The sequence below is a fragment of the Lipophrys pholis genome (assembly GCF_963383615.2).
Source record: "Lipophrys pholis genome assembly, chromosome: 12".
Classification (NCBI taxonomy): Eukaryota; Metazoa; Chordata; class Actinopteri; order Blenniiformes; family Blenniidae; genus Lipophrys; species Lipophrys pholis.
This window is the reverse complement of record NC_137641.1, coordinates 18,013,389-18,038,882: the sequence shown is the minus strand read 5'-3', so window position 1 is coordinate 18,038,882 and position 25,494 is coordinate 18,013,389. Positions and strand designations below refer to the sequence as shown.

Genomic DNA, 25,494 nt, shown 5'->3' with positions numbered 1-25,494 from the left:
GGATTTATCTGTTTGCCTTGACTCAGCTTGAACTCAGCTGAAGGACATCACGACAGCGCGCTCACTCATTTCCTCTACACGGCCATTTCGTTTCTCGGAGTGGCGGATCACAAAGTAAGTCCATCACGAACTTCTAACTCTGGAATCTGTAACCCGCAGGTCTGGAGTCACATGTGGCTCCATGGCCCCTCGGCAGAAGCGCTATGAAGCTTTCAGTTGTTTTGATTTTATTTGGATAACCCTCACTGATTTTCAAAAATGGTGTAATCTCGACATTAAAAACAGCTAAATTAGATAAAGCAGCCAAAACAACCAGTATAGATGGAATTACTGGAAAACAATAAAATAAGTAAAACAACTTTGTTTTTTGTTTTTTAAGTGGTTAAAGAAACCAATTCAATTTGCTGGTATATATTTTTTTATTTGGAGAAAAAGAAAACAAAAATTAGAGATAGAGGGAACAAAGAGTGGAAAGGGGAAGAAAAAAGATGAACAAGGGGGAAAAGGAGAAGAAAAGAGAGGGGCATGTATACATAAAACTGCCCTAACCATAAACAAACACAGTAGCTGTAAACAGCTAAAGGGCTCAAATAGCCAAGATGCATAAAATAGTTAAAGTGGGAAAATCCATTTTTTTTAAAAAAAAGATTAAAATTGGAAAGAAACGCTAAATAAAATGTGAAAATTGTGCTTTTGACACTTCATGAATGTATCTTCACTTTGTGTATGTATAGCTTTTTTGTTGTTGTTTGTTTTGGGATGTTTTTCCTTCATTTAATGTTTTAGCATTTTTTTGTGGCTCCGGACAAATGTTATTTAGTGGCAAATCCTGAAAATGTGTCTTTTGTCCAGAAATGTTCCAGACACGTGTTCTAACCCTTCTGCTGTGTTTATTTGGACGCTTCACTTGTATGTTCTGCTTCCATCAGGGCGGTGTTGTTCTGCTGGTGGCCGCTCTGTGTCTGAAGGTGGGCTTCCACACAGTCTCCAGGAAGTTATCGGTGGAGCTCGGAGGAGCCAAGCGTCTCTACGCCCTGGATAACCTGGTTTCAGCCGTGGTGCTGCTGCCCTGGGTCATCGTGCTCTCCGTCAGCACAGAAGTAAGCTCACCGCTCGCATTAAGAGAAAGATCAGAAATCTTTCACACTGATTATTTCCCCTCCTCTAACCCTCAGAGCAAAGTGGAGTCGTGGTCCTCCCTCATCCTGCCGTTCGGGATGATCATCTTCTCCGTCATGATCCTGGAGTTCTACGTCGAGGCCGTCTGCAGCGCAAAGATGGAGATGCCGCGGTGCGCCCGCTACGGCGCCATCTCCCTCTTCCTCAGCGGCCTGCTGCTCGCAAACTTCTGGACCCACCCGCTGACCGACCAGCTGCGCTCCATGAGCAAACCTCCGCAGCAGCTCAGCACGGAGCACGTGCTCTCCGGCGGAGTCCTCGTCAGCGCCGTCTTCTTCATCATGTGTGAGTCGCCGTGGATTCCTACATACTTTTCTTTGAATCCAGAAAGATGACCATGTATCTCCCCACAGCATCCAGCATCCTGTCGTCTCCGTCAAAGAAAGGCCAGAAGGGCACGCTGGTGGGCTACTCCCCCGAAGGGACGCCTCTCTATAACTTCATGGGCGACGCCCTGCAGCACACGTCCCAGTCCCTCCCCCGGTTCATCAAAGACTCACTGAAGCAGATCCTGGAGGAGTACGACTCCCGGCAGATCTTCTACTTCCTCTGTCTCAACCTGGTGGGTAACGGGGACGTCGAGCTGAAACTGACCCAGAACAGACTCGTTACACCATCTTGTGGTACAAGGTGGAATTGCATGAGCTAACCTCTTGTACGCCGTCATGACTGTTTGTCACACTTCTTCTATATATTTAGTTATTTTGTATTGATGTGTTGGAAACAAATAAAACCGCTCTTAGCCCCATTAGAGCCCGATATGTAACAATGACCTTAATTGTTATAAAATATAATGTAATAAAACCCAAAATGTAAAAACTGATCAATAATAAAGACGCTGAACCCAAAACCTAAAAACTTTTAATAATGCATTATGTGGCAGGCAAAATATTTTCCCCCTAATATTGTATTACGTTTATTACATCAGAAAGTGAGTAAATGATTTATGGTTTGAACTTGAACTGCTTCAATTTGAATCACACCGAAGGAATGCGTTCAAAAAGAACTATTTGTTTATACGTATATTATACACTATATGGTATTCATATATGATTGCTGTTGCCCAAGACATTTATAGTATCCTGTTCTCTATAATCTGTAATCTATTTCTCCAATCATCAGTACAAAATAGTGTGTAACATTAAACATATTAAGATCACATTTAAATTCTTCCAAATCTTGTTACGTGAATGACCGGTTGTTACATTTTGGTTTTTATTAAATTCTTTTAATAGCACCAAGCACCCGCTAGTGGCCCAAAATGAAAACATCATCTTCACCATTTCTGCCGTTTCCATGGGAAAATATGTTGGATAATATCATATATATAATATATACAATAATATCAGAGTGAAACCGTAATGACTGTTCTTTTTGGTGCTACTGTTCTAATTCCAGTATGTAAAAGTTGAGCTGTGTCGACTTGGCTCATGTTAAGTTTTCTCACACAAGTTTCTCGCTCTGTGTTTTTTCAGGCCTTCACCTTCGTGGAGCTGTTTTATGGCGTTTGGACCAACAGCCTGGGTCTGATCTCTGATGGCTTCCACATGTTGTTCGACTGCTCTGCTCTGGTCCTCGGCCTGTTCGCTGCTCTCATGACCCGCTGGAAAGCCACCAGGATCTTCTCCTACGGGTAAGGCCCATCTTAAACTGCCTGGGGGGGAAAGAAGACTCCAGATCCAGATTAATGCTGATTTAAAAAAATAAAAATAAAATAAACCTCCTGGTCTGCTGCAGGTACGGACGGGTTGAAATCCTCTCCGGATTCATCAACGGCCTGTTCCTGATGGTCATCGCTTTCTTTGTCTTCATGGAGTCGGTCACTCGCTTGTTGGATCCTCCAAACATCAACACAGACATGCTGACTGTGAGTAAACGCTTCTTATCACAGATGTTTTCACAGGCAAATCTTTGGATTTGCTTCTTACAGATTGACATAAAAATGTAATGCAGGCGGTGTTTTCTCTGGTTACAAACATCTGCCCTGCACATGTGGTCGCTCAGAGACTTGGCTTTCCTGAGTCCGTGCAACAAAGGTGAAGAGTCAAACATCAGATACACGTAACACACAGTAGAACAAGGTGAACTAAACCAGGATCAGATGACATGAACTGAAGAGTCACACAGTTAAAACAGAACTGACAGGAAAGTCAATTTGAGTCAAAGCAGTTCGATAGTTAGGAATTCATTTTGATAAACAGTGTGGAATGTTTCAGGCCTGAAGAGCTTGAAAGAAATAGTTTAGTCGCCACAGTCCGCTGGCTTCCACCCGAAGGTAGAATTTGCAGCGTCACTGCTGATCTTCATGACAATTAATCATTATACCTGGAAAATTAACACTACCAAAGTCTTTTCTGTGGTTTCGCCCAATCCTTTCACGCCCCCTAGTGTTATGGCAGTGAACTACTTCACAGTACAATGCAACGCAACCTGGACGCAGAACTTGAAGGGTGGAGGGACTGCGTGGACGCAACGCGCTGCCCCATGTGTCCTGTACATGCAGTAGTGCACTGAGGCCTATAGGGGCTGAAAGCTGCAGTTAGCCTGGGGTCGTCTGCGTCTGTGTGACTTTGGCGTCACGCTACATCAGAAGGTCTGACCTTACGCTCCCGTTGCTCTCCAGCCGGTGTCCGTCGGCGGTCTGCTGGTCAACCTGGTGGGAATCTGCGCTTTCAGTCACGCTCACTCCCACGGAGGCAAAAGCTGCTCGTCGCAAGACCACGGCCACTCGCACCACGGCCACTCCCACAGCGAGCACGGCCACGGCCACGGGGGTCACGGCGGTCACGGATCACACGGACACTCTCACGGATCACACGGACACGGCGGCCACGGACACTCCCACGGCTCAGGAGGCGGAGGCATGAACGCCAACATGAGAGGTGAGTGCCTCCATCAGTGCACTGAAGACGCTCGTAGAGCAAAGTTCTCATCGTGTGTCGTTCTTCTCCTGCAGGAGTTTTCCTCCACGTCCTCGCAGACACTCTGGGCAGCGTGGGCGTCATCATCTCCACCATCCTCATCCGTCAGTTCGGCTGGCTCATCGCTGACCCCATCTGCTCGCTCTTCATCGCCCTGCTCATCTTCCTGAGCGTCATCCCCCTGCTGAAGGATGCGTGCGAGGTTCTCCTTCTACGAACTCCTCCAGAAAACGAGAAGGACCTGAACAGCGCGCTGGAGAAGGTGAGAGCTCGACACACGATGGTTCTTCTGTCCTGACGTGGTTTAACTCGCCATCAGTCTGCACGGCCAGCGCACACAGAGAATAGAACGTCTTTAATCATATTAAATAAGATTTCCAGCATTTTAAACATTTTGAAAAACAAAAAAAAACTTTATACAAAAATATATGAATCTATTTTTGGATGCCTTTCATTTATAAGCTGAAATTATAACCAGTATAACGAGGGTGTGATAAATATGTCTAAAAGTTATGTTTTTTTAATAAATTCCCAGTCTTTTAAGAAACGTTTGTGTACAGCTTTTAGTTTTAAAATATTTCCATCTAATATGAAACCGATTGAGCATCAACATGTGAGAAAATTAATCAACAGAAAGTGTGAACATGTATTTGGGATGTTTGTTTGTTACATAAAACACGAGGGATAAAAAGCTGTTGGTAGTACTGTCGGCAGCGAGCAAGAAAGCCATCACCAGGAAATGGTTAAAAGCAGATCCTCCCACCATGGAGGAATGGATAGAAATCATCCGTGGAATTTATGTGATGGAAAAGATATCCTCTTCCCTCAGAGCTGAAAAAGACAAATATTACCAGGTCTGGAGTAAATGAACTGAGTACCTGAAACCGATCAGATCTGATCAGATTTGATGTAACTTCTGCTTTTTGTTAACCATCCCTGTTTTTGCATGAGAGAATATGTTGGTAAGAGTGGCTGCGCTCCCCAGTTATTTTGTTTTCTTATTGTTTTCACTTGTAATATTGTTTAATATGTAAAAAAAAAAAAAAAACACGGAAGGGCAGTATGGACAGAATCACCTGAATTTAACTATAACCATCCTCTTCTATATTTGTGATTGAACGTTGCTGTGAATAATGTTTGTGATGGAAATTTGTCTTTCTAAATAACAAGAAATTTTCAAAAAAAAAAGAAAATTGATATACAGGATGGAATCTTAAAGACTATTCTTCAGATATATCTACAGATAGCCAGTCTTGTAATACGGCTTTTGTCCAGCAGATGGTGCAGTAAGTCTTTTTAGTAAGGAAAATTTAATTCTTACTTATTAATAATTGTTCTTTTTAAAATAAATTAATTATAGACTAATAGAAATAGCTGTTAATCCTGATGTTTATAGTTTAACGTTACTGATGATTATTATACTGTATAATACTTACGGCTTGCCTTGTAACACAACTTTTAACCACCAGATGGTGTATTGAATCTATATTTTAGTCTGGGAAAAAAGGAAGTGTTTTGGTCTTTGTGGTCACAGATAATGGTTCTAAAATAAAGTTATATAAAACTGGGCTTATAGTCTTAATACACAAACTGTTGCGTCAACAAAATCTTTACAAATTTTCCAAACTTTGCTTTGTTTCAGATCGAGAAGATCGAAGGCATTTTATCGTACAGGGATCCTCATTTCTGGAGGCATTCGGCCAACGTGGTCGCGGGGACCATCCACCTGCAGATCATGTCCGACGTGGTGGAGCAGAGGATCATACAGCAGGTCGGCTCCGGGGGATTCACAGCAGACTCCAAACTCCAGGAGTTTGGATTCAGACATCGTTTACACGACAACGTTTCAAGTGAAACGCATCGTTTTTATGTTTTTCTTTGAGAAAAGTTTCATGTTCATACATAAACGGCTGAAAAAGATGTAGTTAGCATGTAGGGCCACTAGTGGGTGATGTTGGTTGTGTTTGTATTAAAACCACACACACACACACACACACACACACACACACACACACACACACACACACACACACACACACACACGCACAGAGAACAATACACCATAAACATATTTATGGACACACCAACACCCATCAGTGGCTTCCGTCACTCGAAAAACATATTTTCACCTCAAAACATTGTTGTGTAAACAGCCTGAGTCTAAATGTTCTTGTGATTCTTGGACTGGATCCCGGCTCTTTTAAAAAAAAAAAAAAAAAAAAAAAAACTTTTTTTCCATATTTCTGCTCATATCGCAGGTGACGGCCATCCTGAAAGACGCGGGGGTGAACAACCTGTCGGTGCAGGTGGAGAAGGAGGCGTACTTCCAGCACATGTCGGGACTCAGCACCGGCTTTCACGAAGTCCTGGCCATGACGCAGCAGATGGAGTCCATGAAATACCTGAACGACGGGACGTGCATCATGTGACGCTCTGCAGCGGGACCAAATAAAACTTTGTAATGGTTTAACCCTTTTTTTTTTTTTTTCTTTTGGTCTTTTTCATTTAAATGTACAGCGTATGTAAGTGTTTGAAATAAATTTGAATATATTGCCTTTGGTGGTGGCTGCACTTTTTCAGGATTTCAACCTTCAAAGATCAAAAATAACCTTGATTTGCTCCATTCTTCAGCAGGTATTTCATCAAGTATTGAGTGAAAAGAAAGCCAGGCGGTGGTGTTGAAGGACGTTCTTGCTTTTATTTGAGCAGTGAGCATTAATCTAATGCATATGAATGTGAAGAGAAGCACAGCCGAGCAGCTCGTGGTATGCTACAGTGCAGCCAGAGGAGCCCGCCGTGACGCCACCCATATGTTCTGGTCTGTACAACTACTTAACGCTTCCTTTGTCCACGTGTTCAGACAGACGTCAGACAGTCGGGAGTCGACAACGCTTTTGAGTCATCTACGATGTGCAAAACAACTTTTGGGAGGGCGGGGGGGGGGGGGGGGGTCATGCATCCTACGCTGCTGTTTCAGTCCCTCGTTCTTCTACTCGATCTCGTTGGAGGGTCCCACCGTGGCCCGGATCTCCATTTCTGCAGACAGAGAGAAATCTTTAAGCGTTTTTTTCTTTCTTCTCTCGAACACTTCATCCCACATGACTGATGTTTGATTACCTGGGCAGGGTCCACCTTCCAAGACAATGTCATCGATGGCAATGTCACTCCTCACTGAAGAACCTCGGATCGCTTCAAACACGATCTGCAACACAAACGCGGCCCGTTAGATCAGTTTTAAAGCTGCTGGAGGAAACATGAAGTCAACAAATGGAGACTTGAGCAAAGAAAAAGAGAAGTGGCTTCAATAGTTGTTCATTATTTCCGTGAATGCTTTTCATTCAATTCATTCCTCATGACAGCTCCATGGTAGATGTGCCCCAAGCTAAAGCTGCTACCATTATCTTTAGTTTCCATTTTAAAAGAAGTGTAGGTGTGCTTCGTTACCTGTTGCCGTTTGTCATTGTCATTAGATAAAGCACCTTTCCTCAGGTAACTCAGCTGAATATAGCCAGACACTCTATGAATAACCCTTATATACACAATTTTAGACTTACATTGGGTCCTTTTTCTGTCAACTATTAATTCATCAACAGTTTCCAATTATGGGAAAACTGTTAGGAAAATGACAAAAGCTGAACATTTTAAAGAAAATGTGCAGCATTGTGCTCTTTTTAAAAATGTCCTCTGGTGCAAAACACAATGGAAAATCCTGTATTTACAGTTTTCAGCGTGTTTTTACAAATCCAATTTCTCTGTACTGCTTTGATGCTAATGCTATAGTGCTAAATCTGCTGCATGCCAATCCTCAGTCAATAAATTAGGAACAGCTTTCACATTCATGGGGAAAATCCTGTCAACCTCTTTCAATATTTTCCTCTTTGGAAATCATCCTGCAGGTTGGATCAGGGCCTCTGGTAGGCCTGATTTGGCTCCTGTGCTTCATGTTTGACACCCGTACATTAGACTGGCTTGGTATATTGTAGAAATAACAAAAAAAAAAACCTTCTAGTTATGAAGGGTATTGCATTAATTAACAGGTTAGAATTTCCCTCATCATCATACTGAATGTAAACTGAAAATTGACTTCCACATAATTTGTAATTTTCAGGAGGAGAAAATATTTTCCTTCCAGCAGTTTAATGTTAAAACTCTTTGCCAGTGTCAAACGTTCAAAATTGCAGGCTTTAAGTCGGTAGAGACTATTTGAAGCATGGAAACCCAGGTCAGGTCAGTCACTGATTGGATGATTCAAAGGCTCTTCTACCTCCCATTGTCTCCTCTTGATCTCCCAGTAAGTCATCTGGAAAGTGACCAGGCGTCGCTCCGTTCAGGGATTTCCAATCCCTTTAAATACGTGTGTGAGAGGAGTCTCCTGCCGGAGCTTAGAGAGAGGAACCAGCTGATCACATGAGGCTGGAGAAAAGTGGCCTCGTTGCTGTGTGAAGTGTCTTACTGGTGAAGTGTGAGGAGACGTCCTCCTGTTGTAGTTCCAAGTTTTACTGAGTGAAAACTAAACCGCAGCAGCTGAGTTGGAGGTGTTCCTCCTCTTCCTCCTCATTAATCCAAACTAAACCCACAGAGTCTGTTCACACATGCTGGTTTCTGGTTTATTGTGTGTGTTCTGTCCTTTCAGAAGTCAATTCATTTGGCAAATACTGTTTATTCATCAGCTTCCTCTTCCAATTGGTACATGGAGTGTGGGAAGCGAGGATCCATGCTGGCCACATGGAAATCACCCAAGAAGCTGATCCTCCCCCGTTTCAGACATGTTAAACTAGATATATGTGTGTGTTTGTATGGGTCTGATTGTCTAGCTAGATGTGTGTACATTGGATACAGATTTATTTACAAGGGGTTTATATATATTAGGTGTGTGTGCATGTATGGATAGGTGTGTTTTGACATGTCTGGATGAATGATAATTAAGCAAGAATAATAATCCTGCTTGAGTCTTTCAGAACGGCAGTGTGTAGGAGATGTTGCAGCTCTCTTGCCTGATGCTGGCTGTCGCACTGGTACTCCACTTGGGCCCGGAGCCAGGCCACGCTCTGCTCGCCCCCCCGCTGCCACACCACCTCGTCCTCCCCGTCCTTGTCCACATGGACATGCAGCCGACCCGTGCCCGAGCCGTACATGTGGTAGAAGAAGCGCAGGCACTGAGGGCCCCTGGTTCCCCTGACGGGGCGAGAACGGAGCCGGCTGTTCTGGCCGGGCAGCAGCGGGGACGCCTCCAGGTACAGGTAGTGTCCTGTCACACACAGAGAGAGAGAGACGGAGGGAGAGGTGAAAGGGGGCGCTTGTTTCGGAGCACCGATGAGCTGAAGAGGTGGAGGTGGTGCTCACCCAGCCCTGTGGTGTGATCCCCTCTGGGTCCCGTGTAGGAGGTCGGAGTGGACCCTCGCCTCCAATCCCAGTCTGCAGCGTCACTATGTTTGTCCTGAGAATAACCGCACAGCCCCGCTTCAAAGTCACAGTGTCCCGGGAGAGGAGACGAAGACGAGCCTGGAACCAGAAACCAGCAGAGGCCTCAAACTACACGCACTAATTTATCACCTGGCGGCATGACTCGGTTGGTAGAGCGGTCGTCCCCCAATCGGAAGATTGCAGGTTCTACATGTCTACATGCCGAGGTGTCCTTGGGCAAGACACTGAACCCCAAACTGCTCCCATTGGAGTGACAGCGCCTTGCATAGCTGCAGCCTCCATTGGTGTGTGAATGTGTGTGTGAATGGTTGAATGTGATGAGCTATGTAAAGTGCTTTGGGGCTGCTCATGCAGCTGTAGGGTGTTATATAAGTGAAGTCCATTTAGCTTCTAAAATCAACGTAACCATTCATTTTTCAGCAGATGGAGAAGAAAAGCTCAAAACTAATCTTCAATTTGGTTTATTATAAAGAAAATCTAAGTGCTGTCAGGAGTCGACCCAGCAAAGAGTCAGAAATTACATCATGAAGAAAAGAAAACATGAATAAGTTATGTTTATGTCTATGTTTATGTTTCCATGCTCAGATGATAAGTTCCAGCAGCTGTTGTTCTAAATATAATGCTTGTGGGCCAAAACCAGCCTGCAAGAGGCGCCAATTGGCCAAAGCCAAGAAAATTGTATGAATTTCAAAGAAAACCAAGATTTTTGGGGGAATGAATTTCTCAAGAGTAGTGGACAGAACACACTGAGACCTGAGCTGAGAAATCATGATGTCTGATTTCAACATGTTACAGCTGATTTTTAATGCTTTCTATGATCAACATTAAGCCATCATTTCTAAGTACAATTTACCAGCTATAATTCTCATAAATCCTCCTGACAGAGGGTCAAATATTAACATGATCAGCAAACCAGACCACTGTAGTATCTGTAGCGGCATCATGAGAGACAATGTTCTGTCACTGGGATCATCTTTAACCCTTGAACTGCTTCGGAGGTGTTTACCTGCAGTCAGCTGACAGTCTCCCAGACTCATGGAGAAGTCGTCCAGAGCCACGGAGCCGCAGTCCCAGAAGCTCCTGCACGTGCTGACGAAAACCACCTGAACACAAGAGAGAAGTCCTCGGTGAGACTCTGGAATTCTCTTCTTTGTACAACCAGTGATCGTTCACAGATGAACAGAACCAGAGAATGAAAGCTCCTTCAGTTTGACTCTTCAATCGTATGCAGGATGAAAAGAGATCTTCAGCATTTTAATGTGACCCAGTGTGTGAAGCGAGGAACAAGAGAACGTTTTGAGGAAATCCTCTGAGAAATGTGGATGAATTTGTTTCCTCTCTGATGATGATCCTGCTGTGCAGCAGATGATCTGACTTGTACACAATCGAACAATAAACAGATGGGAAACTTCCCTTCAGAATTTGTGGCTTGATTTAGGCCCTGCTCACACAACAACAATTTCATGTGATAAAGCAAAACTTCCCTTACATTTGGAACAAAACAAAAATGAAAAACCGATGCGTTAAAACAGGATCTTCTCCATTATTTTTCGCCCTGACCTCTTTTCTGCCACTTTTTTGTCGCCTCCTTGTGTCAGTCACAACAATTCACTGACTTTCTGCCCGGGGCATTATTTCCACTTCCTGTCCTCTATTTTCTGCATTATTTCCACTTCCTGTCCTCTATTTTCTGCATTATTTCCACTTCCTGTCCTCTACGTTCAGCATTATTTCCACTTCCTCTCCTGTACTTTTTCCATTATTTCCACTTCCTGTCCTCTACGTTCAGCATTATTTCCACTTCCTGTCCTGTACTTTTTGCATTATTTCCACTTCCTGTCCTCTGACCTTGGCCGGCTGTGTTGTCTGGAAGGTGGTTTCCGCTGCGATCCAGATTCCCCTGGACTTCTCCTCCTGAGTCCAGATCTTCTCTTGGCGGCCGCCCTGCTGCTGCACCAGATAAATCGTCAGCGCCTGGTCCGTCTGGTTGAACCCTGCGGAGTTATTTCTGTCAAACAGGTTCCAGCTGAGGCTCTGTGCACTCAGAGCCGGAGGATTTCTATCGATCTGGCTGCTGCCACTCACCCCTCAGGGAGAAGTAAAACCTCAGGCAGTACTTCATGTTCCCGGGCAGAACGGGACCCATCAGGTGGCTCACATACCCGGAGCGTGGGCCCAGCCGGGAGTGGGCCAACAGGAAAGACCCTGGAAGGAGGAGACAGCATGACTTCCTCTCAATGTGCTCGCCACAGGTTTTCCCACCAACACTCACTTTTTATAGTCACAAAGTAGATTTTCTTCTACTTGTTTTGCATCTGAAGGTTTTCACTACTTTGTAAAGCTCAATTCTCTGAGCTATGGCCACAAGGGGGCAGTACTAGTGTCGAATTAAAACCCAGGGGTCTAGGCATTTTGTTCAATAACAGTCTCCTCAGTTCCCTAACCAACCAGCAAACTCTAGTCTAGACTTCTTTCTATCTCTAAAGACAGACTATAAGAAATTAATCTCTATCGTATATGATGAGATATCCACAATGAATCCGGCTTCACTGGACACCCTTCGAGCCGTGTGGAGCCAGGACCTCGGCACTAATCTTTCTGATGATCAATGGAATTCCACAATGGCTCGGGTACGCACATCCTCTATATGTGTATGACACTGCTTACTCCAGTGTAAAATCCTGCACAGGAGTCACTACAATGCGAAACTGGCAAAAATGTACCCTGATTGATCCGACTCCTGTAACAGATGCAAACAATCACCAGCAGACCACATACATATGCTCTGGTCATACCCTAACCTGTCTGTGTTCTGGCGAGAGCTATTTAACACACTTGGGAACGTCTTGGGTAGGATGATCGATCCTGACCCCCTCGCGGCCCTTCTCGGAGTCCTGCGAAACAGTGACATGCCTAATGCATCGAAACAGGTTTTTGCCTTCACAACCCTACTTGCCAGAAGGCTCATCCTCCTCAAATGGATTCATCCTCTCCCTCCTACACATAATAGATGGCTACATGAAATCTTAAATCACGTCAAGCACGAGACGATCAGATTCTCCCTTCAGGGTTCCTTAAAAAACTTCTATGAAATGTGGCAACCGTTAAGTCATTACATCTACTCACTCAGCATTGATATAGAATCTGACAACTAATTGAGCAGACAATGACGACTATGAGCAATCCCCCCCTCCCCCGTATGAATGAGTACATGTGTGACGTTTGTCTTAGGGATAGGAGTGGGTTTGGCTCCTTCAGTGTGTTTGTGACGAGTAGATTTATCCCAGGAGTGTCCAAATTTAAATTTAAAAAACAAAACGATCAATTAAGGCTAAATTTGTTCATGTTAAATTCAAAGTGCGTCAACATTATTTCAAACAATAAAAACAACGAATATATCAATAGAAAATTGTATTGTAGAGCGAGACATGGACAAGCAAAATGGATCCTGTAAAGAATCTGATGTGAGAGAAACAGCAGATGCTGTGATAAGAACATAAATGACAGAATTAGCATGCATGCTTAACAATAATGTTGTTAATATGAGTTAAAAGGAGCATTTTTATTTTAGTTTGACAAATGTCATGTTGTGTCATTAATGTTGTGCTTAAAAAGGGTAAAAAAATAAAAAATAAAAATAAATGTTGTGCTTAAATTTGTAGGGAAGTTGGCATCGCCGACCTGAACAGCAGGGGTGTCAAACAAAAGGCCTGTGAGCCCAAATTGAGCCACAAGAGGATCCAATCTGGCCGAACCACCAAGAAAACTGTAAAAGTTTCAAAGAAAACATAGATTTTTTTTTTTTAAGTATTGGACACAACACTGAGACCTGAGCTGAGATATCAGTGATGCTGCCATTAAAGATAAAAAACTAACATGAGCCTCAAAGCCATGCAGTTAGGGAGAGTTTGTAACAACATTTTTTTTAAATCCATTTCATTTTATTTTACACCACAAGGTTTCATTAAAATTGGTTCATGTTGAGATTGAACTCATGATTCTTTGGTTTTGTAAAAAATTTTGTCCAAAATTTTCATATCCTCTGCACCACAACAAAGAAAAAGTTTGATTTGTATAATTTTACCAGTCCAGCCGCGGACTGGTATCGACCCGGTAGAATGGACTGTCTTTACTGCAGATGAAATTGAGCTGCATTTGGCTCCTAAACTAAAAATGTGCAGTAGAGTTAAACAAGCTTCTTGAGTTTGTTGAATCTTCTGCTGAAGCTACTCTGTGTTTGGTAGTCGGCAGATGGTGGAAACATTTACGAAACCAGGCAACAACTAAAACTTTCAACAAGGAAAAAGTGGTAAAAAAACCCCCAAAAGTTGGACCAGCCACAGGATGATGACTTTAACATGTCCTGCATCTGTTCAGTCTTTTAACTCCATAATACTTTAGATTGAACATGCTGAATATCATTTCTGAATGATAGATTTTCATCAGTTTCATTTCTTCAAACCTTCTGGGAGGCGAGTTCCCACCTGTTCCGGTGGTGTGGTCTCCATTCCTGAAGATGTTGGGCTTCACAGACACTCTCCGCCATGATGAACCCGTCACCTGGTCTTGGGTGTAGCGGCACAAACCGGACTCAAAATCGCAGTTGGCGATGGAGGGGTCAAAGGTCGGCTCTGTAGGATGAAAGCAGCTCCTGATTTACTGCCTTGTTGTGGGTACCGGTTCAAACTAAAGCCTGATGGAGCTTTGGGCCCTTTTAAAAAGATGGATAGTTATTGTATCTGACGCTCACCGGTGTCTTTACTGCAGAACTCTGGAGAAAAGGAAATGTCATCAAGTGCAACTCGTCCGCCTCTCGGACTGTTAAACGCCACTTCAAAGACCACCTGAAGGCTCAGACGGACACATGGAGACAAAGTCCAGTAAACAAGGCTGCCAGCCATTATCTGCACAGGGTGCACGCATTTGAACTGTGGAGGCTTTTCAGTTGCTCAACTCACGCGTGTGTAATACAACAGAGCAATAACAACAACATATTTGATTCATAAACTGATAAACATGAGTCGGACTGAATAACAGCCCAAGAACACGTTAATGCAATAAAAACATCGACAAAACGGGTCAAACAGTTGAAAATACAATCTTAACTTAAGTAAAAATCTAAAACCTTCACTGCATTTTGGAGGTCCATTTACTCTACAACGGAGCTCGGAGCCACTGAAAACCCAACTGTTGGAAAATGCTCAGACGGGACAATAACAACAATGAGTCCCAGTCCATATTCTCCTGGGACATGGTAGTTTGATAGTTACTTGTAATAACAATCCCGCCATTGTTAATGTTTATAGCACATTGCTCTCTGCCTGCATGTGTGTGAGGTTTCATTATATTAAACAACTTAAAGACCACATGCGTTTCAGCACTGGACTGGTGGGAATCGTGTTAATAATTTTGTAAAATATGCACGTGTAAACCAAAGTTTCTACTGAAACAGATTTTGAGGATACGTACATATTTTAAATTAGATAGAAAAAGAAGCTGTTGCAACTTCTCAGGACCATTTAATGGTGAACTGGCAGCAGATCAGTAAGAGCAGCACAGAGGAGCTCTCAGAGGGAAAGATCAGAGGAGATCTGCAATAACTCATGAGTAATGTTTCTCAATGTGCACTTCAACACAAGTCGGGGATTTCATCATCTACAGTAAATACTGTCAGGGAAAGAATCTGTGTAAAGGACACAAAGCAATGTGAGCTTGTGTGAGGGAGAGTGTGCGCACCTCCATATCCTCCATATCCAGTATAAAAGTGCAAAAGGTGCCGTTTATGCGTTTCTTTTTCAGAAAAGTTTCGCATTTACACGGCACCATTTTGAAAACGGTTTTCACAGCAACAGCAGAAACGCTGAAAACTATGTACTTTTCATATTGGGCCACTAGTTGGCACTGTTAGTTTTCTTTGTCATAAAGCCACACACACACGTGCACAGAGAACAATACACTGTGAACATTAACAATGGGAGTACATAGACATTCGTATGGAGAGACGACCAAGTTGCATTGCTATTATGATGACACGTAGATGGAGCATTTATAAAAAGTTTAGTTTTCCCTCGGTTTCCACGGAGACGGAGTCAGAGCATTTTCGAAAAAGTTCTCTCTTGTAAATTGTTCTCCAAACATTACATTTTCAGTGGCCACTGTTGTGTAAACGGGGCTTTAGTTTAGTTTGACCATTTTGATAAACCCCACAGACTTGAACCACCGTAGAAGAGCTGTGGTTTTCGAGATGCTCTGACCGAGTTCTCCAGCCTTCGAACCTTTGTCCTCGTCAAACTCGTTAAAATCTTCTTCTACTTGTTGCTTCAACATTCATTGTTGGATAGAGGTGCGGCTACCTGTACGGAGTACGGCGCCCTCAGGTCCACCTGCACAGGTATCCACTCTCCCACCGTGTCGCTCCACTCGCTCCGGCTCTCCGGTCCGGCCCTCCACAGCTCCTGGTACTGGCCCAGGCGGTCTCGGGTGTACACAGAGAAGAGGTTTCCCCGCCCCTCGCTGCGCTGGTACTGGAAGCTGAGGCAGCCCGACATCGGTACGGTGGTCATCGGAGAGACCACCGTGGCCACTTCTTTGAAGGTCTTGGCGTAGACGGAGTCCACGTACATGAAGTGACCTGAGAGATGGGAGGTGTGGCGAGGTGTGAAATTGCTGCAACAGTTATTCGCAAGACGACATTGTGACTGTTGTTTTTGTTCTTTTGCCAGTGATTCTCAACTGCTGGTCGCAACACAAAAGTGGGTTGCCAGCCCATTTTCAGGGAACGAGAGCATTTATAGAGAAATCAGTGTATTGTTACTTCAATTGAGAATGTTGAGAAAATGATAGAAAACATCAGATATTATTTTACACTTCAGTAGAGATCAGTTTGATTTAATTTGTTTTGCATAAAGTACAAAGAGTTTTGGTTTTAAGTCTGTAAATGTAACTCAGGTTCAAGCTGCATCCTGGTTTGTCAATAAGGGGCAGAGATATTTAAAAACAACATTTTGTTGTAATTCACACTAAATTAAATACCTAAGACACTTTCTTTATATAGGGGGATATACATTAAGGGTAAAACACAATTTCTTCTCCTAACTTGGTTAAAAAATTGCTTTGGCCATCAGATTAGAGGTACTGCTTTTACTGAGCTGACACTCTAAAAGTTTTCCATTTTGCTTTCATCGACTGAGGTTAACATCACAGTTGTAGCACCTGTTTAGTTCAATGGTTCCCCACCTGTGTTCTCTGGCCCATTTGGAGGGATGCCAGAGATCACGCAAGCTTTTCCTAATCTCAAGTAGTAGAAATCAGACTTACAAATGTTTGTCTGCTCAAATTTACTACAATTCATTGGTTTGGTAATTTCATGGTGAAAAGCCAAATTTTTTGGAAACCGGTTTTCTTATAAAAAAAATTGCGAAGAAACAAACGATTATCATGGCTGTTCAAATTTAGGTCCCCCTTTACATAACATTTACAAAAAAAAAAAAGCATTGTTTTTTCAATTTTCTTATCAGAAAAATTTTGCGTTTAAACAGGAATGTTTTGAAAACACAGTTTATATAGAAATAGCAGAAAAGCTGAAAACAGACTAGTTTGCAGGCCAGGCCACGAATTGGTGCTGTTTGTTGTTTTTGTAATGAAACCACACAAACATGCAGCAGAGAGCAAAACGCTGTAAACATGAATAATGGTGAGTAAACGAACATTTGTATGGACAGATGACCAAGTTGGATTGTTATTACGGTGACCGTCAACTATAAAATTACCAAGTCCCAGGAGAATTGTTGTTATTGTTGTTATTTACTCACATTTGCAGAAGAACTTTTTACTAGGGCCGTGGTGCGCATGTGCAGTTGCAGCGTTTTTAAAAAGTTGGATGTTTGTCTGTTTACACATAGATCAAGTAAAAGTTTTCTCAAAAAGTTGCGTTTTCAGTGGTTCCGAGCATCGATGTCGTGTAAACCAGCCACGGGCCGGTTTCAAGCAACATCATTTTTCCGCGGACTGGCAGGACGGTGTATGAAAAGACCTTAAAGAGAGCATAACGATGTATGAAAGTTGACTGTGGGAAAGAAGTGCTGACGGAAGTGAAGCATTTTTCAAAATAAACCTCAATGTAAAAATTTTAAAACAGATTTTCAAATTAAAACTTTTTATTCTCTCTTTGCAGCCCGGTACCAAATGATCCACAGACCGGTACCGGTCCGTGGCCCGGTGTTTGGGGACACCTGGTGTAAACAGACCCCCAAATCTCAGTAAGCGTTTTTCATTTCCACTTGAAAACGGTGCCTCAATGAATGAAATGCACTCATTAGATCATACTATGTCCAAATGAACCTACACAGTCGTGTCGCCATATAGCAAAAGAGTTGTGGGTTCAAGTCCGAGCCAGACCTGTCCATGTGGAGTTTGCATGGTGGATTTTCTCCCACCAGGTCAATAATTGATAATTGTGTCAAGGAGAAATAAAAATGGCCGGATGGGAAGATTTCTGTCTCACCTGTCCTGTTGTTGAACGTGTGGTCGTGTTGCATGTCGTTGTGGAGGAGCTGGCCGCGTCCTCCCCCCACATACCAGTTCACATTGGCATTCCACTGGTTACTGTACCCACACAGGTGAGAATCCTCAAAGTCGCACTCTGAGATCGGACACATGGTTTTCATGCTGCGGTTACTTCGCTATGCATCAAATACGTTCACAAGGAAACAGGTGGTCTTCATCCACATGGGATTGTTCTTGTGTGAAACATGAAATGAGGTATGACGTTACCGACCCAGGCAGTAACCGGGGCTGATGTCGATCTCAAATATGGCCACGCTGCTGCCGGCGGCGGGCCCAGGCCGACCCTCAATGACGATCTAATGGACAACACATGTTGGGTAAGACCCTCCACGCCCCGAGATAAGGAGGGGCATCACAAGAGGTGGAAAAGGGTGCACAGCTTTGATTTAGAATGGGAAATGACACACTGATGAAAAAATGATGAGGTCATGTTTAGTTCGCCCTAGCGTAAAAACTGATTCGTTATAAAGCTAAAACTTTACACATTACTTGTTGGCCAATAAAGTTGTATTTGTATTGTATATTTGCGCAATGTTAAAAAACAATCTGGATGTCCATTCAATTATGAATACAAAGAAATAGAATACAATTATTTAAATAATTACCTGTTTAGTCTTTAAAATACAACAAGATGTCAACCAGTGTTCGCTAGTGACGCAAGAAAAACATTTCTTTCTTTGTCCAAAACTCCGAGATTCAGAGTTTATTATCACAAAGGACAAAAATATTGAAACAATCAGTTGAAGGAAATGTAGAGCCAATAAACCTATTTTAAACAACTTGCTGTATTTGAGTCAATAGCCCAGAAGTTCAGTCTGTCTAACAACAAGCTGTGATTTCATCAAGATTATTAACCATGAAAAACTGTCTTTGATTCATCTACAAGTTTGAATAATTTGTGAGAATGACTGAACACAACTCGTTCATAACGGGTTTTTTTGTCTTGTTTTTTCTGTGTCACTGGACCTATTATTTGCCTGTTTGTGTGTCGTCTGAGTCATTGTGTGTTTATTGTAATGATGCGCCAAATGCAACACATTTGAAAGATTTGAAAAGTTGCTTTGTGTTTGCGTTAAGGTGGTTATTTTTGTGGGAAGCTCATTGAGAGCAAACCGTCGGCGGGTGTGAAGTCTGTCTGTGCCTCGCAGGTCTGTGCTGAGAAATGTTTATGCGATGAGGGGCCCACACATCAGCCAGGTCTGGCCTGCCATCCTGGAGGTCGGGACCCTGTCAGAGCCGCTCTTTCTCTGCATGTAATATAAACACGAGGTGGACTATTCCCACTGAGTTTACATAATGACGCTGATTGGCCTCCCTTCGAGCCGGCGTGTGTCACCTCAACCTAGTTCTGTCATCTCGACGGCACATATCTCATCTCTTATCTGATCTGTTAAAGGTTAAACTTTCTTTTTTCCACCGTGGTACTCTACTGAGTGCTTGTGTCAGACTATATTATGTGTTCTCTGAAGAAAAATGTATCTAAGTATGATATTTTGGATGTATTAAGGGTCCAAATCTTCAACATGCACCAGTTTGTTGTGCACAGGGAAAGTTATTTAAATATGTTCTCAATGATGCAAAATAAAAAATGTTTTATGTGACAATGCCATGAATAACCATTTTTACATTTCTTTCCAATTCTAGAAATCCTGCAAACGTTACATGTGTCTCTGTTCTGCTGCCTACGTCTCCAGTGGTCTTCAGCCTCTCTCCTCCAGTAAGCTTTCACAAAATGAATTATTAATAAATATGCTATTATCCTGTTATTTTATTCTCATGCCAGAATATCTTTCCAAAGCACCGATTATTGTCTTAATTCTAAACATGTTCAGACAATTTTCTTTCTTTAAATGTGTTAAAAATGTCTCTTTTGTTCGTAAATATAACAGAGGTCTGATCAATCTTAACATCCAGCAGTGATTTTAATACATCTATCATTCTTTGTTTTTGGTGTATTTGTTTTTCTTTTTACAAATTCAAGTTTTTTAAAACTAACTTGAGATTGTTTGTTTTCATTTCTAAGATTGTTTTCCTCAGTCAATGATATGAATAAGTAAAATTACAACACTTATTATGTTAGAAAGTTTAAATTGTACTTCATTTATTATTATGTCTTTAATGTTCTGATTGATGTAGAGTTTTTATTTTGACAGAAGAGGTTTTAATATTATTCACTGGAAGAGTTTGTGCTGTATTCTAATGAGGATGTGGAGTTTGGTGAAGTATAAACAAGAGAAAGTTTCCATCTCTCTAAGAATAGGAACAGAGACAGGCGGTATGTCACCCTGGTGGGCTCGGCGTCGCTCTGCAGGTCCATGCTGGCGATGACCCAGCTGTCGGAGGGGGTCCGGCTGCTCCACAGCGGCCGGTCGAAGCTCCTCCCTCTGGAGCGCTGCAGCACCTCCAGGCTGCCCGAGCCCGTGACCTGGTACACCAGGCGGAGGCAGCTCCAGTCCGAGTGCTCCAGGGCCGGGCTCAGCAGGACGCCCAGCTTCTCCGTGCTGGCCCTGGAGGCTGCAGTGGGGCCCTCCGGGGGATTCTCCGGGGGGTCGTCTGCATCCACCGCCACAAAGCGACCTGCACAAGAAGGTGAGGAGAAGAAGAAAACATTTCTAATCTGATCTGGCTCAGTTACAGCGGCTGAAACATGTTTCAACCATAACACTTCTCTTGTATTTTCATGTTAGATGTTATTGTTGATGATATTTATTAAAACAAAACAAAAGAAAAAACACAATGGTTGATTACTGCTGCAGAAAGTGAAGCTAACAAAAGGTACAAAATCCTACATTTCAGTCAATATCTTTTCACAAAACCAACCATCAAATTTGTGATGACAAATAAGACAAACTTCCAAATTTTATTCTATTCTAACAAATATCTTTCGTGTAAAATACAGTGAAATGTTCAAAAATGGGTTGAATTTTCTACATTGTTGGAGTAGTAAAGCCTTTGGCCACTAGAGGGCACAAACTAACAAGATAATCTAAATACATGAACCTCCTTCAAAGGTTTATGTTCATGACATTACTTCACATCCAAGATTGTGATTAAAAATGTGTCATTTGCAACATTTTTCTGTATTTCCGTTAGCGTTAGCTCCACACCAGAAATACTCAAATGATAATAATCACATGAGCTTGTCTGCTTCTATTCTGCTTTCACCGTGATGCACAGTGGAAGCTTCACATTAATGTTTTCAAGCAAACGTCTGTCAAACATTTGGGCAGAATTTGTTCGCATTGCTTTATTAGCAATAATTAAGTCAAGATGACTGATTCTCGAACAAAGCTTCAGATTTCCTTTGAAATGAAATTCAAATAGACACATGTTCTTTACTAACTTGGGAAAACCCACAAACGGACTCTTTTTGAATCATTTAAGTCTTAAATTGTGAGTGCAGTAACGTCCTCAGCTGGATCCCGGGTGTGGCCTCATATTGATGAGAAATAATATGGTCAGTGAATGCATCATCAGTGAAATGGATTTGTATGTTTATCTGGACCAAGCTGCAGCAAAGGTTTACAGAACAGGATGTTTAACATCAGGATGTGTGTCTTCAGTCTTTTCTGACTCCGTGTAACATGAAGTTCATCTCTACAGCTCAGAGCTTCTTTTCCTGCTGCGGAGGCTTCTGAGCTCTCCTTGTTGATCTGTCATTTATTATTCGTCCCTGGAATGCCCTCCTTCCCCGGGGCTCTTACATCCTGACCAGCACTGAGCTCATTTTCTACCCCATACATGGACTTACCACCACGTTTCCTCTTCTCCTTTACAAAAAATCAAAAGATTACAAATGTTTGTATTGACACAGATGATTCAATCATCTGATGGTTCAATCATCTGTGTTGATGATCACTTCCACACAAAATCACTTCATGAGCCAGTCAATTTCCTTTTTTAGCTTCAGAAGTGGGAAAAAAAAAAAAAGGGAACATGAAAAGAGCTTTTATGTATTTGACTCCACTCTTCTTGTGCCTGCTGCTCAAATCGGGGACAGGGAGAGAAATGAGCAAGCACTGAGTGCTCCATTAACGTGCCAGCCACGCTGACCTTTTGAGAAAAAAAAGAAGAAGCCGGCGGCAACGGCAACAATGGAAACAGGAAAAGAGAAAGTAGTTGACGTATCCTGGAGAGAGAGACGAGACAGGCGGGAACAGCAGAGGAGAGAACTGCAGTGGAAAACAAGACTCGACCAAAGCCTTTACTGTTTAGTGATTACAAATACAAATGCAGATAGTCTAGCGAAGCGTAAAGATGGCTAAAAAAAAATTTGTAGCAATTAGTCAGTGTTGATTTAGGAGGCAATTTAGCATCAGGAATAACTGCTGATAGCCTAGCTTAGCATAAAGGCCAGTAACTGATAGGAACAGCTCCACCTGCCTTCAACATTAAAAACAACTATTTTCAAACAAAATAGTTGTGAAAACGCTGCTTTGTCAGCTTATCAGGCTGTTGAGGATTAAGAACACACGTACGTAGTGTAGCTTAGCATAAAAACTAGCAGCCGATTGGCTGACAGGAACAGCTGCTTCCTGTCTGCAACATAAAAATATAATCTTTTTTACAAAATAGTTTTGAAAGTTCTCCTTGTATCTTTTTTTCTTTTCTTAGCAGGCAGTTGAGTTCTTGGAACACATGTATATAGCATAGCTTAGCATAAAGGCTAATGGCAGGCAGGAATAGCTAGCTCGCACAGTTGCAGATAGCCTAGCAAACCGTAAAGTCGAGCAGCAGGTAAACCCATCTCGCTAGGGCCGTTCAAAGTGAGCTAAACGTCAGTTCCCAGCAACATGGAAAACACAAGCTGTAAAAAAAATATATAAAATCAGTTGCGCACTGGAACATTTTACGCACGCGCCCACCAGTTGTGTGGACTGTTTGTGATTTACTTCCCGGCAACCTCACCTTGACAACAATGGCACACGAGGACTGCAGCCAGCTAATGAAACAGTTACACTACATAATTTCCCTCCAAAACCACAAACTGGCAGCGGTTGATGGTGAAGTGGTTAGAGCACATATGAGCTATAGCAGCTGGCTCTGCTTTCCTGCTCTTTTCTGTCGTGTTTTAAGTCCTTCATCATGTTATATAACATAGAAAGATTTTAAAGGCTGGTGGTTTTGGATTTGGGTCATGTAACCACTGGAAACATGGTTGCACCAACATATCAAAAGCTGAGATAATACCTTTAAACCAAGGGTTTATTGAATGTAAAAGACTGTAATGTCCTTTATCCCAATAGAAGGGCGAAATGGTACCATCTAGAGGATTTTGAAATTATGACATGGGCAACAAAGAGAAGTAGGCGTAAGTAAGGAAATGTTTCAAATAAAAAGGCATTGCTTTTGGGTTTTCATTTTTGAAAAGTCTCAGACTCCATCTCTGTGGAAACGCTGTGATTGCACATGCACAACACGGCTGTAGTAAACAGCTGTTCTGCACATGCCCGAGTAGATGACCAATATCAGCTATGGCAGCCTCCACAGTGTCAGGACTCACAGTCCACAATCTCCTGGGACTTGGTAGTTTTATAGTTGAGTCACTGCTGCACGTTTGTGTGGTTTCATTACAAAAACAACAAACAGCACCAATTCGTGGCCTGGCCTGCTAACTAGTCTGTTTTCAGCTTCTCTGCTATTTCCATGTAAACTGTGTTTTCAAAACATTCCTGTTTTAATGTTTATAATGCACATGTGTGCGTGTGGTTTCAATACAAAAACAACCAACAGCACCCACTGGTGGTCCTACATGCTAACTACAATCTTTGCTGTGTAAATGCAAAATCTTTCTGAAATGGAAACGATGCGTTTTCGTTTGAGTAGTGGTCGTGTAAACAGGGTATCAGACTGCTCAAGCTAATCCTGGACAGTTAACCAACTGTTTGACTTCATTTGAACAATTTCTATCAGATTTAAGTCTTTATAAATTCTTGGGCTATTCAAAATATTTTTGCAATTTTTGCTGTTTTGCTTACTTTAGCTTTGTCATTAAAGTACAGCAGCACTCAATGAGCCAGAATAACAATCTTCAGAATGAACTTTAAATATTCACACAAGACCTTTCACTGTAGTCAGACTCTGTGAGTTATTTCAAACAATACTTAATCTGTGTTGAACTGCTTGTTAAAGAGTTCAAACTGCATGTTTCCAATAAGCCACAGTGTTTCTACAAGAATACAAATCATATAATCTCCAATCCTCTGTTGGCTTTGTGCGCTCTACACAAATACACAGATCTTGGATGTGGGTGTGAACAGCACTCATTCATATCAGCTGGAGCACCAAACCAGCACGGATGCCGAAATATGTGCGCTCACTGGCTCCAGATGTTGGGATACACTCCAGTCAATGCAGACCAGATGAGCCTGTTTTCGACGTTGCCACACCGAACCTGGGCCGCCATGCAAGCAGCACTTGTTGCAGAGCACCCAGGATGCAGCGTGGCATCTTCTCACGCACCATCGCTGTGCAGAATCCAGCTGTGGAAGTCTGCGTCCGACGTGTATCCGCAGGTGTTGGACTCGAAGCTGCAAGAGCCCGGCAGCAGCTGGCTGTGAGCCTGGATGGTGGCTTCAAGAGAGAGAGAGAGAGAGAAATAAACAGAGGAAGAGAGAGGAAAAGAGAGGAGAGAGGCATCATTAGGAGAGAGAGCGAATGGTGAGAATGAATCATCTGACTGGCATCGACAAAAACATGCCCTCATGCACCAGCAATGGCACCAAGTCCTCACCAGCAAGAGTCAGGAGGTAGAAGGGAAGCATCGCAGCTTTCTGTGAGGGGAAAAAAATTTAAATAAAAAACTGAAAAAACTTAAATCTCGCAGGAAGAAAAGTAGAAGCAGGTCTTAAATCCACTGAGACTTGAATGCAAAAAGTTTGCAGCAAAGTTAGTTTTCTGAAGACTTTTCTTGCGTGTGTCGTCTTGAGTGTCTCTCCAGCTCGCAGACTGGCAGCACACTGAAACTCTTCCCCCAAGGAGGAGGAGGAGGAGAAGGAGGAGGAGGAGGAGGAGGAGGAGGAGGAGGAGGAGGAGAAAGAAGGTGAGTGATGAGCTGACAGCAGCTCAGTGAGAGAGTGAGTCAGGAGAAAAGGAGAAGAAAGAACTGAAATCAAACAGAAAAACTTACCTCAGCCTGTTAAAACTTCTTTAAAGCCCCAGTTAACGGTCAAATGTCTCTTCATGGGGCCGAACTTCCAAATTTACTCTCAGAATCCAAACACCAAACCCTGGATTTCCACATAAATCACCTGCTGCAGCTATGAGGCGATTTTCTGTCGGAAGAAGTTTGTATAAACTCATAAAACTTGTGGCAGAGTGGAGAGACGGTCTGAATTCGACCCGAGTTGCGAGTTGCAGATGTTGAACATCACAGACCTTCTACCGGTCCAATCTGCCCCAAGGA

At 42.7% G+C, this 25,494-nt stretch overlaps 2 protein-coding genes across 3 annotated transcripts in view; one reads left to right on the top strand and one right to left on the bottom strand.

The window, feature by feature from the left end:
- Positions 1-6,659, top strand: part of slc30a5 (solute carrier family 30 member 5) — a 10,516-nt gene extending 3,857 nt beyond the window's left edge. Inside the window, exons 8-17 of the mRNA XM_080476329.1 lie at positions 38-114; positions 930-1,100; positions 1,176-1,464; positions 1,533-1,741; positions 2,655-2,812; positions 2,917-3,046; positions 3,803-4,061; positions 4,136-4,362; positions 5,743-5,871; positions 6,359-6,659. Of these exons, the coding sequence (XP_080332455.1) occupies positions 38-114; positions 930-1,100; positions 1,176-1,464; positions 1,533-1,741; positions 2,655-2,812; positions 2,917-3,046; positions 3,803-4,061; positions 4,136-4,362; positions 5,743-5,871; positions 6,359-6,529 (1,820 nt within the window). The 3' untranslated portion in view covers positions 6,530-6,659. The remainder of the gene's footprint in view (positions 1-37; positions 115-929; positions 1,101-1,175; positions 1,465-1,532; positions 1,742-2,654; positions 2,813-2,916; positions 3,047-3,802; positions 4,062-4,135; positions 4,363-5,742; positions 5,872-6,358) is intronic.
- LOC308117443 (MAM domain-containing protein 2-like) lies at positions 6,603-25,494 on the bottom strand. 2 transcript variants are annotated; one of them, XM_080476331.1, is made up of 16 exons: positions 25,219-25,494; positions 24,823-24,862; positions 24,552-24,662; positions 20,374-20,666; positions 18,301-18,385; positions 18,028-18,165; positions 15,878-16,155; positions 14,275-14,368; positions 14,009-14,155; positions 11,610-11,729; positions 11,373-11,518; positions 10,531-10,627; positions 9,444-9,602; positions 9,095-9,348; positions 7,218-7,302; positions 6,775-7,136 (listed from the first exon to the last, which is right to left on the bottom strand). In XM_080476331.1, exons 2-16 carry the CDS (start codon positions 24,851-24,853, stop codon positions 7,090-7,092), a joined length of 2,085 nt encoding a protein of 694 aa, XP_080332457.1. In that variant the 5' UTR covers positions 24,854-24,862; positions 25,219-25,494; the 3' UTR covers positions 6,775-7,089. The 2 variants fall into 2 exon arrangements, with proteins under 2 accessions (XP_080332456.1, XP_080332457.1); XM_080476330.1 differs by lacking the exon at positions 25,219-25,494 and having other exon boundaries at positions 6,603-7,136; positions 24,823-25,202.

Excerpts from the sequence above, each read along its gene's own strand:
- LOC308117443 (XM_080476331.1), bottom strand. The coding sequence starts at position 24,853 with ATGCTTCCCTTCTACCTCCTGACTCTTGCTG. Across the intron at positions 14,369-15,877 it reads GGGCGCCGTACTCCGTACAG|GTGGTCTTTGAAGTGGCGTT; the intron begins GTAGCCGCACCT and ends CTGAGCCTTCAG. Across the intron at positions 14,156-14,274 it reads GTTCTGCAGTAAAGACACCG|AGCCGACCTTTGACCCCTCC; the intron begins GTGAGCGTCAGA and ends TTCATCCTACAG.